Source organism: Octopus sinensis, unplaced genomic scaffold (assembly GCF_006345805.1).
Source record: "Octopus sinensis unplaced genomic scaffold, ASM634580v1 Contig17339, whole genome shotgun sequence".
Lineage (NCBI taxonomy): Eukaryota > Metazoa > Mollusca > Cephalopoda > Octopoda > Octopodidae > Octopus > Octopus sinensis.
The window spans coordinates 1-18,574 of NW_021834984.1; the positions used below are offsets into that span (position 1 = coordinate 1).

Here is an 18,574-nt window from a genome sequence, read left to right on the forward strand (position 1 = left end):
ATAGCATAACTGTATAATATGCATAGTTATATATGTGGCATATTTAATATATATAATATTATTCTATTTGCGTATCTGTGAATATATGTACATATTTATATAAAATGCATGTATGTGTATATATATATATATATATAGATATGAGAGAGAGAGAGAGAGAGTGAGAGCAAGAGAGATATATTTATATATATAATATATATGTATATATGTATGATATTGATATATATATATATATATATAGATATATATATAGTATATATATATAATATATATATATGTGTGTGTATATATGTCTGTATGTATGTATCTATATACATGTGTGTTTGTGTGTTGTGTATATATATATAGTCTGTATGTATGTATCTATATACAGTTGTTTGTGTGTGCATGTCTAAGAGAGAAGAAATCAATACATAGATATTCATGATTATATCTGTATATATATATGATATTAATATATATATATATATATGATTTTATGATATATATACATATATATATATATATGAGGTGCAAAAAATGGTGATTTTTGCCTGCCCACAACATATAACCTTCCAAGAAAATATAAGTACATACATATAATTTCGTAATATCTAGTATCTATCTTGCTTCCTCGTCAAATGTGCCATTCTATCTTTTAGAATGTAGAATGGATCAAGAAGGATATTTTCCTGCCATTTCTAGCAGATCAGACATTCCATACCTCTCTCATTAGTTCTTTACTAACGTGGTGTGTATTTAGTATTTGCACTATCCAATCATAGCTTAATTATTAGAGATTATATACAATTTTTAGTTCACATACATCATTATATTTTTGCTGATGTACGTGTATATATGTATATACACATGTGTATGTTTGTATACGTATATGGAACTACTGCATAACTCAGATTACTTGCATCAAGATTATTTTTTAAAGCATCTTCCAATTTGGAGCTTTACATTCAAATATTGTTTTTTTATATCATATTTTATTTTTTATCTTATGCTTTTATTTAATTAATTTTCTGGATAAAATGTTTCATTTTTACTTATTTTTTAAAATTTGGTTAAACTATTTAATTATCTTTTCATGTGCAAAATAAGCCAAATTTGGCTACTAAATGCTAAAATTCTTGTTACATGTGTTCCTTAAAAAAAAACCATATTCATAATGGATCTACATACATACACATACATGCCCACACACACAAACACACTCACACATGTGTATGTGTGTGTATAATATATTTATATATATATATATATATTTCTATGTGCATGTATGCATGGTTATAAAAACACATACACACAGATACATATATGTATATATGTATGTAGATATATATATGAGTGTGTGTATATATATAGGATATATATATATATATATATACACATGCACACATATGTATATATATATATATATTCCTGGTCACAACTCATTAGAAATCACATCTGCAGGTTTTAACAGCATTTCAACTTTCTTTAGTGATGAATGAAGATGGATGCTATTCCACTGGACACCATCACGGACGAAATAGTTGTTATGGTGACCTTTCTTATAGTAACGGCCATTCAAATGTGAATCAAAGCAGTTGTTGAACCACCAAGCACCATGGTAATAATCAGCACAGTTGTCGTAATAGCGGCCATCATTGTCTTGGTCAACAGTACTGAATGGCATACCATCATGCTTCTCCCAATAGGAAGTGAGAGAGTCACCAGCTGTCCCATGGTAACCTCGTACGGTCAGTCGGTAAAGGTCTTTCTCGTTTGAGACACGGAAATAATCGTATTCAGCATAGTAACTTTTGTCTTCCCAGTCAGTCATTTGGATTCGAAGTTTGGTATCACCTAAAATAACAGTAGAAATGTAAAAAAAAATATATATATATCAAAATAAAAATATAACACAAGGAAGGAAATGCATAAAAAACATAAATGAAGAGAAGTACTTGAAAGGAATAATAATAATAACAATAATAACAATAATAATAACAACAACAACACAAGAACAACAACAATAATAATAATAATATAATAATGATAGTAATAATAATAATAATAAATGATATAATATAATAATAATAATTATTATTATTATTATTATTATTATTTTATTATTATTATTATTATTCTGTTTGACTTTGCTTATGTCTGTACAAGTTGGCTCCAAGTCTCACCCAGAGACCTCAAGAGACAACAGGCTGGAAGTTCACTTTGTTGTTATGCCTAGTGTGCCATATATTTCGTTTTGTATTTAGTGTTGTACTAGTGAATGTCTAAAAAAAAAACGAAAATTATGTTTGTTTTAAAACATGAAATTACATAGAAAGTATTTTGCGTAGGATATGATGCAGTTCCCATGAGCACTATAATTATTATTATTATTATTATTATTATTATATTATTATTATTATTATTATTATTATTATTACTATTATTATTATTATTATTATTATTATTATTATTATTATTATTCAGTAGTTTTATTTTTATAGCGTGCTTTCACTTCACTACCGAGCGCAGCTCTGTGTGCCTTGGGTATGTGCTGTGATTTGTTGTGATGCTCTGATGGTTATGTGTATGGAAAGTGTTCTGCGTAGGATGTGTGCAGTGCCTATAGTGCAATTTTCTGTATGTTATATGTGTTTGTAAGTCCTGGTGTTTTTGTATGTTTTGTCTGAATATTTTTTTTATCATGCCTAATGCACCTACTATGATAGGAATTGTTTCTGTTTTCCAGGTTCCACATTCTGGTTACCTCTATTTCCAGGTTTTTGTATTTTGAGAGTTTCTATATTCTTTTAGAGACACGTTGCCATCTGCCGGTATTGATACATCAATTAGAAAGCATTTTTTTTTTCTTCATGATCTCTGACAACTATATCTGGTCTTGTGGCCTTAATTTCTCTATCTGTGTGTATCGGCATATCCCAGAGTGGTTGCTTTCTTCGTTTTTCTATTATTATTATTATTATTATTATTATTATCATTAGTATATTATTATTATTATTATAACTACTAGTTAGACCCATGAAAAATTCACAGGAAATATGAAAAATGTAAACATGTGTAAATTGTGTGCTGGTGCCATAAGAAATGTTTCTATGTTGTGTGACAGTTAGAGAATATAGAAAGAAGGGTAAAACCAATGACTATATCTGAGTGCAACCAAATACACCACTATGCTTTTTTTGAGAATATAGAAAGAAGGGTAAAACCAATGACTATATCTGAGTGCAACCAAATACACCACTATGCTTTTTTTGAGAATATAGAAAGAAATGTAAAACCGATAACTATATAATCCAACCAAAATATCTCAGTTACGAAAACATAAACAGAATTACTATTTAGCCTTAGAATGCATCGTACATATTCAGAGAAACTTCTTGGTTTAGGGGCACGGAATGTTCTTCTGGTATTCTTTTACTTGTTTCAGTCATTTGACCAAGGCCTCGTGAATGGATTTGGAAGACAAAAACTAGATGAAGCCTATCATGTGTATGTGTGTGTGTGTGTGTGTTTGTCCTCCAAGACTGCTTGACAGCTGGTGTTGGTGTGTTTACATTGCTCCAGCTTGGCAGTTCAGCAAAAGAGACCAGTAGAATAAGTAGTACCAGGCTTAAAAGACTAAGTACTGGGGTTAATCTGTTTGACTAAAATTCTTTCAGGCAGTGCACCAGCATGGCTGCACTGAAACAAATAAAAGATAAAAGAATAAAAACAATCCTTTCATTGCAAAAAAAAAAAAGAAAGAAAAATGGGGAAAGAATATTTAAGCCAAATATCTTTGTGTAAATATGATAAAATTCCTTGAACATTTTACATCGAACAGTTGCAATTTTGAAAAAGATTTGAAGGTGCATATTCTCAGAAAAATATTCTGAATCTTCTACATTTTCAGTTCCCAAAATGCATGAGGACAAATATGTTTTGAGTTATTTATTCCTGGAGGATTAAATAAAATGACAGGGAGAATTTCATCAGATTTGCTCAAGGACATTTTGCCAATTACAAAATTGAAAATTGAAGACTAATGGTGCCATTCCTGCGTTCACAGGATCTCCTCGTTCAAACTTTTGAACTTGAATTTCTATAATTTTGAATTTCTGTGTTCATTTTACATTTTGAACTTGGAAAAGACAGGCAAACTGTTGAAATATCATTCAGATCATTAAACAATCTATTTCAATCACATCATGCTCTTCATATTTATCTTCATGAAGAATTATGTCAATTCTTTTAGAATATAATAACAACAACAACAATAATAATAATGTTTAATGTTCTAATTAATCATCATCATCATCATCATCATCATCATCATCATCATCATCATTTAACGTCTGCTTTCCCTGCTAGTAAGGGTTGGACGGTTTGACTGAGGACAGGCAAACCAGGAGGCTGCACCAGGCTCCAATGTGATCTGGCAAGGTTTTTACGACTGGATGCTCTTCCTAATGCCAACCACTCTGAGATTGCAAAGGGTGATTTTTATGTGCCGCCAGCACAGGTGCCAGTCAGGTGGCATTGGTATCGGTCACACTCGAATGGTGCTCTTTACATGCCACCAACATGAGAGGCAGTCAGGTGGCACTGGCATAAACCATGGTGGCACTCAGAATGCTGAGATTTATCCATAAATGCAGATGTGGGTTCTGTGATGTTTGGAAAATTGTATGAGAATTCTTTGACAAGACAATGATAGGAACACAAATCTAGACAATCATCATCCAGCAACTAAAACTTATAAAACTAAACAAGGAGCACATACAAAATAATACAATTAATATTCTACATCAGGGTGCCACATAAACAGCACCCTCTACACTCTCAGAGTGGTTGGCATTAGGAAGGGCATCCAGCCGTAGAAACCTTGCCAGATCAGATTGGAGCCTGGTACATCCTCCTGGTTTGCCTGTCCTCAGTCAAACTGTCCAACCCTTACTAGCAGGGAAAGCAGACGTTAAATGATGATGATGATGATGATGATTAATTAGAACATTAAACATTATTATCATTATTGTTGTTGTTGTTGTTATTAACTAAAGCTCAAAGGACAAACCCAGTCTGTGACTTCATTTTGTCTCACCATACAGTTTCATTGAATCTATGATGCTGCATATAAAAATTCTTTTTTAACTTTATCTATCTTTAGCAAGTGAACAATAAAATTCTATACAAAAAAGTTTTATTTTTGTTGGAGTCTCAACAAATAAGTAAGATTCATTCACTTGATAATAATTATTCCAGATGCAAGATATTAAACAATGTTTTTGCCTTCCTAATTGAATGAAGCAACATATTCTATTGCAATGAAGATTGTGTGAATCATTACTACTATGAAGTGAGTAAATGACAGAAAATGGATTCTTCTCTTTCTTTTATTTTTTTTACTTGTTTCAACCATGCTGGAGCACCGCCCTTACTCAAGTAAATCAACCCCAGGACTTACTCTTTGTAAGCCTAGCACTTTTCTATCGGATAGTTTTACTGAGCTGCTAAGTTATGGGAATGTAAACACACCAACATCGGTTGTCAAATGATGGTTAGGGGACAAAGACTAACACATAAATACCCCCCCCCCACACACATTTATATATGGCAGGCTTCTTTCGGTTTCTGTCAATCAAATCCTCTCACAAGGTTTTGGTCAGCTTGAGGCTATAGTAGAAGACACTTACCCAAGGTGCCAAGCAGTAGGACTGAACCTGGAACCATGTGGTTGGGAAGCAAGCTTCTTACCACATAGTCACTCCTGTTGAGGAAGGTAAGTAAAGTTGGTGGCACCTCATTTAACCACAAAATTACAACATATCCCCTACCCCCATTCATCTTACTAAAAATGGTTTAACTCTTTTAATAAAGATTTGAACATATGTTACCAATAAGCATTTTTATGAGATTATTCTATGAATAATCTCATAAATCCAGCTTTGATGTCTATTTCAATGGGGAATCAAAATTGTTGACATGCCTTCATAAAATGGTTTTTACTCATTTTGGACATCAACTGGATAATGGCAGCCTTTATAGAAATCTTGGGTTTAGTGATGATGTTGGTTAGTCTCCATTTAATAACACTACAAACATAGTCTTCTATGGGATTTAAATCTCCTAAGTTTGGGTAACACAAGCTTGGTGTTACATAATCATAAAGATTGTTTGACATCCATTCTTGGGTCTCGTGGGCTTTGTGAGAAGGTGCTAAGTCTTGTTAAGACACATGTAGCCTTTAACTGCATCTTTCATCCATATAGAATGAAACTCCCTCCAGCACCTCAATGTATCCATCAGATGTCTTGCAAACAACTTGCATATGCAAGTGCTACCAGTCAAAAGCTCCGAATACCGGAAGCCAGCAAGTGTATGGGGTCATCAGGAGAGAGTGCGCGCTGTTTCGGGGCCTACCTCTCGACGACCCCCCTCACTGATATGAGGCCCTGCTTGCTAGATCAGCTGGTTATCAAATTAAGCTCAATATCCTTCTAGCCATCGCTCATCATCTCTTTTTAACCAAATCCAGTGGCTAGCCTTCTCCACTGTAGTTTGGATATCGGTCATGGTGGTATTGACTTTACGATGAGTTACGCCTAACGATAACAACAGTTGTCTCATGAAAAGCAATGTATCCAGCAGATAATCACCTCTCCTAAAACCATCAGAGTTGCTTGTGTGCATCACTCTGGGTCGTCAGCACTTAACCATCTGTCAATTTTACTGGTAGACTGTGATTTTGGTGGAAGATTTTCTCATCAGAGAAGAATCAAAACATGACGTGTTTATAAGGGCTTTTATACTTGAGTAAACACTTGTTATGGATCAAATGGTTTTCCTCTCTATCTTTGCGGACATGAAGTAGCCTCTCCTCAGTACCAACAATTTGTATCAAATGTCCTTACGTACCACGGTTCTAGTTTTCACCCCAACATCTGAAGTTCTTTCTTTGACTTCTGGATCTTATTGATTTTCTAGGATCATCATCAATAATCTCTTGAACCCAGTTGGATAAATAGCATTGTCCAGTGTTCAAATGTTTAGGATGCCTTTTCCTCTTTGATACTGTTGAAAAATTCCCATGGATCAAATGGTTTTCCTCTCTATCTTTGCGGACATGAAGTAGCCTCTCCTCAGTACCAACAATTTGTATCAAATGTCCTTACGTACCACGGTTCTAGTTTTCACCCCAACATCTGAAGTTCTTTCTTTGACTTCTGGATCTTATTGATTTTCTAGGATCATCATCAATAATCTCTTGAACCCAGTTGAATAAATAGCATTGTCCAGTGTTCAAATGTTTAGGATGCCTTTTCCTCTTTGATACTGTTGAAAAATTCCCATGGATCAAATGGTTTTCCTCTCTATCTTTGCGGACATGCAGTAGCCTCTCCTCAGTACCAACAATTTGTATCAAATGTCCTTACGTACCACGGTTCTATTTTTCACCCCAACATCTGAAGTTCTTTCTTTGACTTCTGGATCTTATTGATTTTCTAGGATCATCATCAATAATCTCTTGAACCCAGTTGAATAAATAGCATTGTCCAGTGTTCAAATGTTTAGGATGCCTTTTCCTCTTTGATACTGTTGAAAAATTCCCATGGATCAAATGGTTTTCCTCTCTATCTTTGTGGACATGAAGTAGCCTCTCCTCAGTACCAACAATTTGTATCAAATGTCCTTACGTACCACGGTTCTAGTTTTCACCCCAACATCTGAAGTTCTTTCTTTGACTTCTGATCTTATTGTTTTCTAGGATCATCATCAATAATCTCTTGAACCCAGTTGAATAAATAGCATTGTCCAGTGTTCAAATGTTTAGGATGCCTTTTCCTCTTTGATACTGTTGAAAAATTCCCACCAGAGACTTCCAATTTCATCTGAACTTTGTGTACAAAATATCTTGCAACATTTTAAAAATTAGCAATGTCTAAGTCACTGTGTTCCAGATATAGTAAGAATGACTGCATAGCTTTTTATTTCTTTCTTAGCATTTTAACTGAAAGGTATCTGAAAGAAATAAAAACTCTTGATTTCAAGAGAGTATGATAATTATGTGTCCTTAACCCTTTTGTTACCAACCCAGCTGAAACCAGCTCTGGCTCTGTAGTACAAATGTCTTGTTTTCGAAAGTTCCTAATTAAAATCTTCCACCAAACCTTAGTCACAATTAATGTTCCTAACACTAGCTTAATGATAACAAAGTTATTTTCTAAATTCTTTGTTATATTTAAAATTAATTGAAAGAAACACAGAACATCTCAACAGAAATACAGTAACAATGTATCATATGTATCATATTGACCACAGAAAAGTGCTATTTGAAATGACCCAAGCAGGATTTGAACTCAGATTGCGAACAGGTGGTATATTTAATCAACTCTTCTGCTCAACCCTTAAGGAGATTTTATCAAAATCAACTCTTTTGCAATTGTTCAGGACATGATCTTTTGTATGATTACATCTTTCTGCCTCTCATCAGTCTTAGTAGTCTTCAAAAGAGTCAGGTTTCTTTCCCATGATTAAGCAATGAAAAATTAATTACAGTAATTTTGTTTGATTCTATTGGTTCTTCCAATTTATCAATTTACAAGCTAAGTAAAGTTAATCTTTGAAAATCTTGATATAAATCAGTCATGGCAGACATGTGTTCAATACATTGACAACTGTACCAGCTTAATGAAATGCCATCAGAAAAATTACTAATAAACACATTACATAGACTACTATCAGTATAACAGTACTATTAATCACTGCACACACGTGTTCTTTAAATGCTGTGTAAATAAAACTTTAAATGCAGTAATGCTGTTGTCTTCATACTCTCATCAGTTAAACCCATTCTACTTTTCTCTAACAAAAGCACCATCTGAACGTGGCCGATGCCAGTGCCTCCTTGACTGGCTTCTGTGCTGGTGGCACGTAAAAAGCACCAATCCGATCATGGCCGTTGCCAGCCTCACCTGGCATGTTAAAAGCACCCCTACACTCTCGGAGTGGTTAGTGTTAGGAAGAGCATCCAGCTGTAGAAACACTGCCAGATCAGACTGGAGCCTGGTGCAGCCGCCATGGCTTCCCAGATCCCAGTCAAACCATCCAACCCATGCTAGCATGAAGAACGGATGTTAAACGATGATGATGATGATGATGATGAACTCTTTCTGTGTTTCACTTTCCAGATCCTATATTTAGCAGTTCTTCAAGTCCTTTCATCCTGTAACTCTGCTGAGCCTCCAGAATCCTCACTGCTTTTCCATTTATCAATACTAATCTAAAAATATTAAAACTTAACTTTAACTGCAACAATATTTCTCACTAGTTCCACAGGAGCTGCAAATGGTGATGGAAAATACTCCTCATTATTTGCTGATCTAATAAAATATAAGTGCCGGTGACACGTAAAAGCACCGTCCGTTCGTGGCCGTTTGCCAGCTCTGTCTGGCCCCGTGTCGGTGGCACGTAAAAGCACCATCCATTCGTGGCCGTTTGCCAGCTCTGTCTGGCCCCGTGTCGGTGGCACGTAAAAGCACCATCCGTCCGTGTCCGTTGCCAGCCTCGGCTGGCCCCCGTGCCAGTGACACGTAAAAGCACCGTCCGCTCGTGGCCGTTTGCCAGCTCTGTCTGGCAACCGTGTCGGTGGCACGTAAAAGCACCATCCGTTCGCGTCCGTTGCCAGCCTCGGCTGGCCCCCGTGCCGGTGACATGTAAAAGCACCGTCCGTTCGTGGCCGGTTGCCAGCTCTGTCTGGCCCCGTGTCGGTGGCACGTAAAAGCACCATCCGTTCGTGTCCGTTGCCAGCATCGCCTGGCCCCGTGCCGGTGACACGTAAAAGCACCATCCGTTCGTGGCCGTTCGCCAGCTCTGTCTGGCACCTGTGCAGGTGGCACGTAAAAAACACCCACTACACTCGCGGAGTGGTTGGCGTTAGGAAGGCATCCAGCCGTAGAAACACTGCCAGATCTGACTGGGCCTGACGAAGCCTTCCAGCTTCACAGACCCCAGTTGACCCGTCCAACCCATGCTAGCATGGAAAGCGGACGCTAAACGATGATGATGATGATGATGATAAAAGCTGATTCTGTTTTAGAATTTGTTCAAGAGATTTAAATTACATACTGTAAGGTTTTAGTTGTTGCTATCTATTGTTTCTGTCATATATGAATTAATAAGGGTATATGACTATATATTACTAAAGTATGTTTTATACATACTTTAGTAATATATAGTTATATACCCTTATTGTATGAAAAATAACATTTTGAAACTTACAGGTAAATATTCAAATCAAATTTTATTTATCGTTGTTTATTGATGATATTTTATTTTTTTGTTTTTTCTTTTTCTTTAGCCATTTACTATTTACAGCGTCTATCTTTTGTCGTTTCCACTTTTGTTTAGAACTTTTATTTCAGTCTCTTCCTATCAGCTCAGCCATCTTTACATCCAGAAATGTTTTTAGTGTCAAGTTATTTTTACGTTGTTTTTCTTACCTTTTTTTTGTAATGCTTTAGTTTTACGTCAAGCCTTTCTTTCATTCAAAATCATCCAAATAAACAGTCTATTTATGTACATTACTTCCTTTTTCCTGTACACTGCTTTCCTCCAAACAGCTAAGCCATAATTATTTACCACCTCAATCAGGAAATTGTATCTTTCTTCAACTCTCTATCGCTTCCATTTTATACATCAGTTTGTATACATTTATACTTTTTTCCATACTTCCTAACTTACTGTGGACTGCTTTCTTCTGAACAGCTCGGCAATAATCATGTTTATTACCTCAATCAAGAACTTGTAGCTTTTCTCCCTCTTCTTCCTCCTCATATTTTATATGCCATTTCTTGTACATCTATAGTTTCCTTTCAGATGTTTTTGGAAATCAAACCATCACATGGCTACAGTCCCTCTTCAGATCTTACATTTTAACTGTTGATCCTACAAGATTGTATAAACAATCTGTGCTGCTGGGATAAACATTGACATTAGATGAAAAAGGAAAATATCTTTAAACAGCTAGGCAATAATTATATTTATCACCCCAATCAAAAACCTCTATCTTCTTTTACACTCTTTCCTCTTTTTGTGTTTTATATACCATTTTGTACATACATCTTCAGTTTTCTTGTTCAGGAATTTGGAAATCAAACTATCATAGACTTTAACCTATGAAATGTAAGATCTACAGATCCTACATGTTAACTGTTGACCCCACAAAGCTACATGCATAGTGTTGTCGAGGCAACTGGTCATGACTTGTTATAACTAAGTTATCAAAAACTTTCATATTCTTTTTACTTTATGTATTCATGGCTCTTCTGTAATTAAATTTATATGAGAAATGCTTCAGGTAATGGTTTGCATGACATTTCAAATGACAACTAAATATCTAAATGTCAATCTTTTTTCATTTCGTTTCTGAAATCTTTTTCAAGAACCATCTCAAAAAAAAAAATGCTTAAGATTTACTTATTTCCTCTAAACCCCATCACATATTTTTTTTTTATCACAAAAGAAAAAAATATCTACATAGCAATTTTAGGAAATTATAATTTATTAATTTGAAGAGGAAGAACAATGCCTGTAGCCACTTTAGACTTCTCTTCTTCATTGTAGGTAAAAAAAAAAAAAGTGATAACTGAATGATGTTGGCACAGTTGTTTGTAAATATGAATTATTTTGGTTTGGTAATTGGAAGGAAAAAAATGTGATGGAATAAAAATCTCTGTTGTTGGCAAATGTTAAAGAAGGCAGGATAGCTTGAACATAAAAATGTTCAGAAAAATATCTATAAGGCCAAAACCATAATTAAGGTTTGAAAGAAAAACTTTAAAATGATAATAATAATAATCATAGTAATGATAATAATAATAATAATAATAATAATAATAATAATAATAATAATAATAATAATAATAATAATAATAATAATGATAATAATAATAATAATAATGATAATAATAATGATAATAATAATGATAATAATAATAATAATAATGATAATAATAATAATGATAATAATAATAATAATAATAATAATAATAATAATAACAATAACAATAATGATAATGATAATGATAATAATAATAAATGCCCTGATGCAGTACCAGACTGTGGCTCTCATGGCTTCTGATCTTAACTGATTGGAAGTGTTATCATGTACATTGTTTTGTCTTGGTATAAAAGATGGGCTACAGCAAATATTTTGCTCAATACCACAGATTTGCTTGTCAGTTGTTTGACCTTAACCTGTTGAGTATGTCCCTTGGTGGCTGATGATATGTGCATCTCTGATTACAAGCTGAAGTAGTGGGGGAGCATCATAGCCATGTGTTGAGAGGGATTCTTTGGGGTTTGAATAATTCACCTCTGGAAACATGGGTGGTTCTTTCAACATCCTTAAACAACCCTTATTCAGGGACCTTTTGAGCGGGATGGGCTACTCAACCTGAAGAAAATTCTAACTGGGCCCCACCTGCAAGGTCATGTGCTGTTTATCTTGATATGAGATCACCATGTCGCGCACATATGGTTGTGATGCATGTGCCTAGTGTAGACGGGTGTACTGGGCTTCGTATATTTTACCCCAGTGTCACTTTCATGGCATGCACTGCTCTCTCACATAATAATAATAATAATAATAATAATAATAATAATAATAATAATAATAATAATAATTTGTCTGTATAAATGCATCATGTTTATTTTGGCCACCTGTGTAAGTAAATAACCTTTGCTTGTAAAGACCTAACTAGTTAGGGTTCACTTTGGCTGAGCATAACTTTTATACTCAATAAGAAAGATAATTTCTTTGGTGATTCAAATATGGCATGGCAGCAGCAGATAAATTTACTATAAGGAGATGTAAATTGCTAGCAATAACAGCCAAATTTTCTCCACGTCATTATCTACACACTTTATAAATATACAGAACTAATTTACTGTTGTATTTTGATTAAAATAGCCATCAGCATATCATATTTAAAGCAAATATATTGTTTAAGATAAATATATTGGTAACAGACAAAAACCATCCAGCAGCATTGGTGAGAATGCTAGATGCACATTTCTTATTTGTTAGATTTTGTGAGTAGGTACTCACTGCCAAGTACACCTGTAGGCAAAATCCCTCATCAGCAGTGAATATATACTAAAGACAAACACAAGGTATAAATGTGCATCTACCATTCTCACCAATGGTATGGGACCATTTCTATCTGTTACTGATATATTTGTTTTTTTTAAGCATAGAACAAACACATAAAAATTTTGTCTCTGGATGAATACAGGAATTAATTTGCTTTTTCACAATATCTTTATTAAGTTTGATACACATAGGGGTGTGTATATATGTGTATGTATGTATTCCTATATAAACTACTAGGTATTAGACATACTAAACCAACATCATAATCATCATCGTTATCATCATTTTAAACCTGAATTCATTATCATTGAGCCTGTTGCTCAAGTTGAGTCAAGAAACGAGCCTTTCTGAAGTTGTTCATTTTGTTAGAAATATAAGCCAAATCTCTCTAAAATCACACCCTATCATCTCCAAAAAGAAGGGTGTAGTGTATAATGTTGCCCTAAATATTCCACAATTATATAGAAGATGGATGATCACTGACAAAATGCCTTCTGTCATAAGTTTACTAAACCTGGGCTAACCTGGAATTAAACAACAACAAAGAAATTTAAACAAAAAGTGTAAAATAATTTCTTAAGAGAGGTAGAATAAATAGAAAACAAACCTTGATTTGTCAAATAATGCAAGTTATCGTTTCCAATCCAGAATTCAGCATCCAAGTTGCCAAAACCCTTCTTATACTCATTCCACCGTTTGAAAAAGTCAACACTGCCATCCTGTCTTTTCTGGAAAACCACCCAACCTAAAATAGAAATATAATTTATTTTAAAAGAATTAATAAATTAATAAAGTCATCAAAACATAAATTATTTTATCAACTGAAAAAGTTGAAAGGCAAAATTAATGTTGGCTGGTAACATTAACTAAATACAAGGTATTTTGTTCAATATTCAACTAATTCTGCTCCCCAGTTACCCCTTTTCGGTGGCTGAAAATTGATTTCCTGCACAAACACATTGGAACCTATTTTGAAGTATGTGTGTAACTGATGTAATTAACTCCAAGTTATTATTTCATCAATTACCAGAAATAAAAAGTCAATCAAGATGTGATTTGAAACTTGAAACAAAACTGTGTAATTTAAAATACTGCAAGTCATTTTATTTGCTGTTCGTCAAATAATAATAATAATAATAATAATAATAATAATAATAGTAGTAGTAGTAGAAGTAGTAATAATAATAATAATAATAATAATAGTAGTAGTAGTAGTAGTAATAATAATAATAATAATAATAATAATAATAATAATAATAATAATAATAATAGTAGTAGTAATAATAATAATAATAATAATAATAATAATAATAATAATGATTTCTAATATATATAGACACAAGGTCACAAAAATTGACAAAGAGCACAATATTTAAAAGAAGGATACAATATTTAGAGAATATCTGTTATAATATTTAAAGTGTGAATTTATGATGTTGATAAATAATTATCATCATCTAATATAGTAAATGCAAAGACTAATTTCTGTGTGTCAGTGTATCACAACCTCCCTCACTAGTCAATGACATTCCTACTATTCCTCATGATGCAGTGAGAGTAATAGTAGACATAGAGATGGTGAGGGAGGTGGCAAAGACAGAGAAAGAGAGAAAGAAAATGTGAGGGAGAAAAAAAAAGAGAGACAAAGAAATTTAGGGAGTGTTGATGATGTTTTATTAAAAGTAGTAGTGTTGATGGGAATAATAATAAAAGGGGAGAAAGAGTAGGTGTATGAGGGAGAGTGGGAGATGATGTACAACTTTGCTTAACCATGTCCCTTTGAGAGAAATTCCTGTCACCAACAGACTGAACACTATCATTTTTTTAAAATTTTTTGCTGTCTTTTATATATATATACATACACACACACACATATATAAAATAAACTTTAATTGAAATAAAGTTTCCCCAAAATTAAACATATCTAATAATTTTAATAAAAATTTCTACAGGAAGTAGAAGGCCTCAAATTTTCGGAGAAGGGTTTAAGTCGATTACATTGATTCCAGTATGTAACTGGTATTAATTTTATTGACTCGAAAGGTTGAAAGGCAAAGTTGATCTCAGTGGAATTGAAACTCAAAACCTAACGGCAGATAAAATACTACTAACCATTTCACCCGGCATGCTAACAATTCTGCCAGCTCACTGCCTTAATATGATATAATAATATAATATAATATAATAAATGTGAATGTCAGTGTGTCAGTGTGTCACAATTTTTCAACTTTACTCCTAGAGGCCGTAGCCCAACATATCATACCATTTTGGAATCAGGCTGACACCATGAGTAAATTAAAAACATTCCAGGCCATATCTGGACCCACAATCCTGGAATTTTGGATTCCCAAGTTTTCATTACCGTTATTGTTTCTTGCTATTTTTTAAGTGACTTTTTGCGACAAATTCTTTTTGTGCAATAACAATTTTTATAATCTAAAGGCTAACTCCATAAGTAAATTAAAAACATTACAGGCTGAATCCAGCCTGCAATCCTGAAATTCTCGATTCCTATGCTTACATTACTGTAATTGTTTTTGGCAATTATTTTTGAATGATTTTTTTGTAACGAATGTGGTCATGATTGGGATATGACTCTGGAGGAAACAATTGCAACAAATTCTGCAAAACAAGTCAGAGATCTGTTTAAAGATCTTCCCATTCAGGGTCAGTTGCTTAAAAGCTGTATGCTAACTTAAAAGCTATCGAGTGGCTTTTAAGCTACTTTGCCTTTCATCCTTTCGGAGTCGATAAATTAAGTACCAGTTACACACTGGGGTCGATGTAATCGACTTAATCCGTTTGTCGGACCTTGTTTGTCCCCTCTGTTTTTAGCTCCTTGTGGGTAGTAAAGAAATATATATATATATATATATATATATATATGGGGTCACAATGCATGACCCCATACTACTACTACTACTACTACTTAGCATTCATTCTGGAGATGAAAACCCACTGAAGTCAACCTTGTTTTCATGCTTCCATGGTTGGTAACATAACTTTAGAAAAATTAATGGCTGTGTGGTAAGTAGCTTGTTTACCAACCACATGGTTCCAGGTTCAGTCCCACTGCATGGCACTTTGGGCAAGTGTCTTCTACTATAACCTCGGGCCGACCAAAGCCTTGTGAGTGGATTTGGTAGACGGAAACTGAAAAAAGCCCGTCGTATATATATATATATATATATATATATATATATATATGTGTGTGTGTGTGTGTTTATGTGTCTGTGTTTGAGAGAGAGAGAGAGAGAGAGAGAGTATTAATTAATAAATTATGTATAATTCTAAGTGATATTTAACCCTTTATGATAGAATAATCAACATTTTCATACTTACCAGAGTCATTAAAAATGCGACATTGCACTTTGAATTTATAGGGTGCATTTTTGGGCCTAATCGTCACAAAAAATACCCCTTTTAATTTTCTTCCACTACGTTCATACATTTCATGACAATCTGAAAAATACAAGCAAATCTCTTATTAATAAAACATATAAAATATTCAAGATTGGAGAGTTTTCATAGTAGAAGCCATTTTTCATATCATCTTATTATCATTTAATGCCTATTTTTTATGCTGTCAAGGGGTTGGATGGTCTAACAGGATCTGGTGATCCTCAGGGCTAGATTGTGCTATCATCCAGTAAACTTTTTATGTTTCACCTATTCAAAATTATATACCCTTCTGTGTTATTCCTACCTTTGTTACTTGAGCCATTCTTCAGAATAATAAATATATAAACAGAAGATACAAATATTACAGGCATTTCCCTCCCTCCACGCACTAACTAAACATAGATGCACATAGAGATATACGCATGCGCAAATGAAGACACATACAATAGAAATACAAAATGGCTGACGGTTAGTAAGGAGAGACACACAAATAAGAAAGAAGAAAGCAAAGGACCACTGATGAGGTCACAGAAGTGTGACGAAAGAACTCTGGCCGAAATAAGATTAAGATTAATGTAAAAAATAAATAACACTGAAGCAAAGTAACACCAAATATATAGTGCGTGTGTTTGTCATTGGCTAAACTGGCAAAATGACCATTCTGAAATACAACAATATCTGTTTCAACACACGATTTCACATCAAAAATCTTGCACAACAAATATATAAGTGTAATAAATATGTCCGCAATGGTATTGGTCTATGTTGCTTTGTCACCTATTCTTCACACTGTTATTTTTACCTCATCTCTTCTTTTGAGGAAGCTAATTATGTAATTAGTGTTCTTCCATGTTACTTGTTGTTACTATTAGAAAACACCACAACACTTTCAAAGAATATTTGAAATATCAAGAGACAAAGAAGAAACTACCAGCATTTTATGAATAGTCTTAGATAAAACACTTTAGAATGGATCAAACTTTTGTGAGTTCTACAGTTCTGCCTCGAAAAACAAAATAACTGTTAGCTACCATTCTTCCTAGATTTAAATTAAACAAAATAAATATTGATTTCAAATTTTGGCACAAGACCAGTAATTTTGGAGGATGGAGTAAGTTGATTGCATCAACCTCAGTGATCAGCTGGTACTCATCTTACTAACCCCAAGAAGCTGAAGACAGAGTTGATCTCAGTGGAATTTGAACTCAGAATGTAAAGACGAATGAAATGCTGCGAAGCATTTTTCCTGGTATGCTAATGATTCTGCCAGCTGGAGCCACCTTAAAATGAATAAATATTGACCTGCTGACACTTGTGCCCAAATTCATTTTTGGACATTTCAAAAATAGTTACTCCATGAATCATAACATGCAATGACTAACCAACTAAACTTCAAGTCATTTTATTGCTTTCAGCTGACATATTTGGTCAACTGACCAAATGGAACTGCAGGTTGCATATATAACTGTTTAACTCATATAAATCAGTATATGCATAACTCTACACATATACATTATTTACATTATTTACATTTGACGGATATTTATCTTCATCTTATTTGTTGTTAACACGTTTCGGCTGATGTATTTCGAACCTGAGTTCTCATTCTTAAGGTATTTTTTGATGTTATCATTATTATTATTCAGGTCACTGCCTGGAATTGAACTTGGAATCTTGGGGGTTAGTAGCCTGTACTCTTAACCACGACACCATATGCCTGTGGTGAAGTGGTTAAGAGCGTGGGCTACTAACCCCAAGATTCTAAGTTCAATTCCAGGCAGTGACCTGAATAATAATAATAATAATATAATAATAATAATAATATAATAATAATAATAATAATGATAAGAAGAAGAAGAAGAAGAAGATCAAAAAATACCTTAGGAATGAGAATCCAGGTTTGAAATATATCAGTCGAAACGTTGTGTTAACAAGATGAAGATAAATATCCGTCAAATGTAAATAATGTAAATAATGTACATAATTGCTCATCTCTTAAACATAACACTGTATCTACATATATACTCCCCAAAAAGTTAT

The 18,574-nt window shown here is 33.6% G+C and overlaps 1 protein-coding gene across 1 annotated transcript; it reads right to left on the reverse strand.

Annotated features, from left to right (window-relative positions):
- Window positions 1-1,353: 1,353 nt before the first annotated feature.
- LOC115231082 (angiopoietin-related protein 1-like) lies at window positions 1,354-16,598 on the reverse strand. The gene is made up of 3 exons (XM_029801169.2): window positions 16,475-16,598; window positions 13,740-13,877; window positions 1,354-1,836 (listed from the first exon to the last, which is right to left on the reverse strand). Exons 1-3 carry the CDS (start codon window positions 16,581-16,583, stop codon window positions 1,415-1,417), a joined length of 669 nt encoding a protein of 222 aa, XP_029657029.1. The 5' UTR covers window positions 16,584-16,598; the 3' UTR covers window positions 1,354-1,414.
- Between the last annotated feature and the right edge of the window lie 1,976 nt (window positions 16,599-18,574).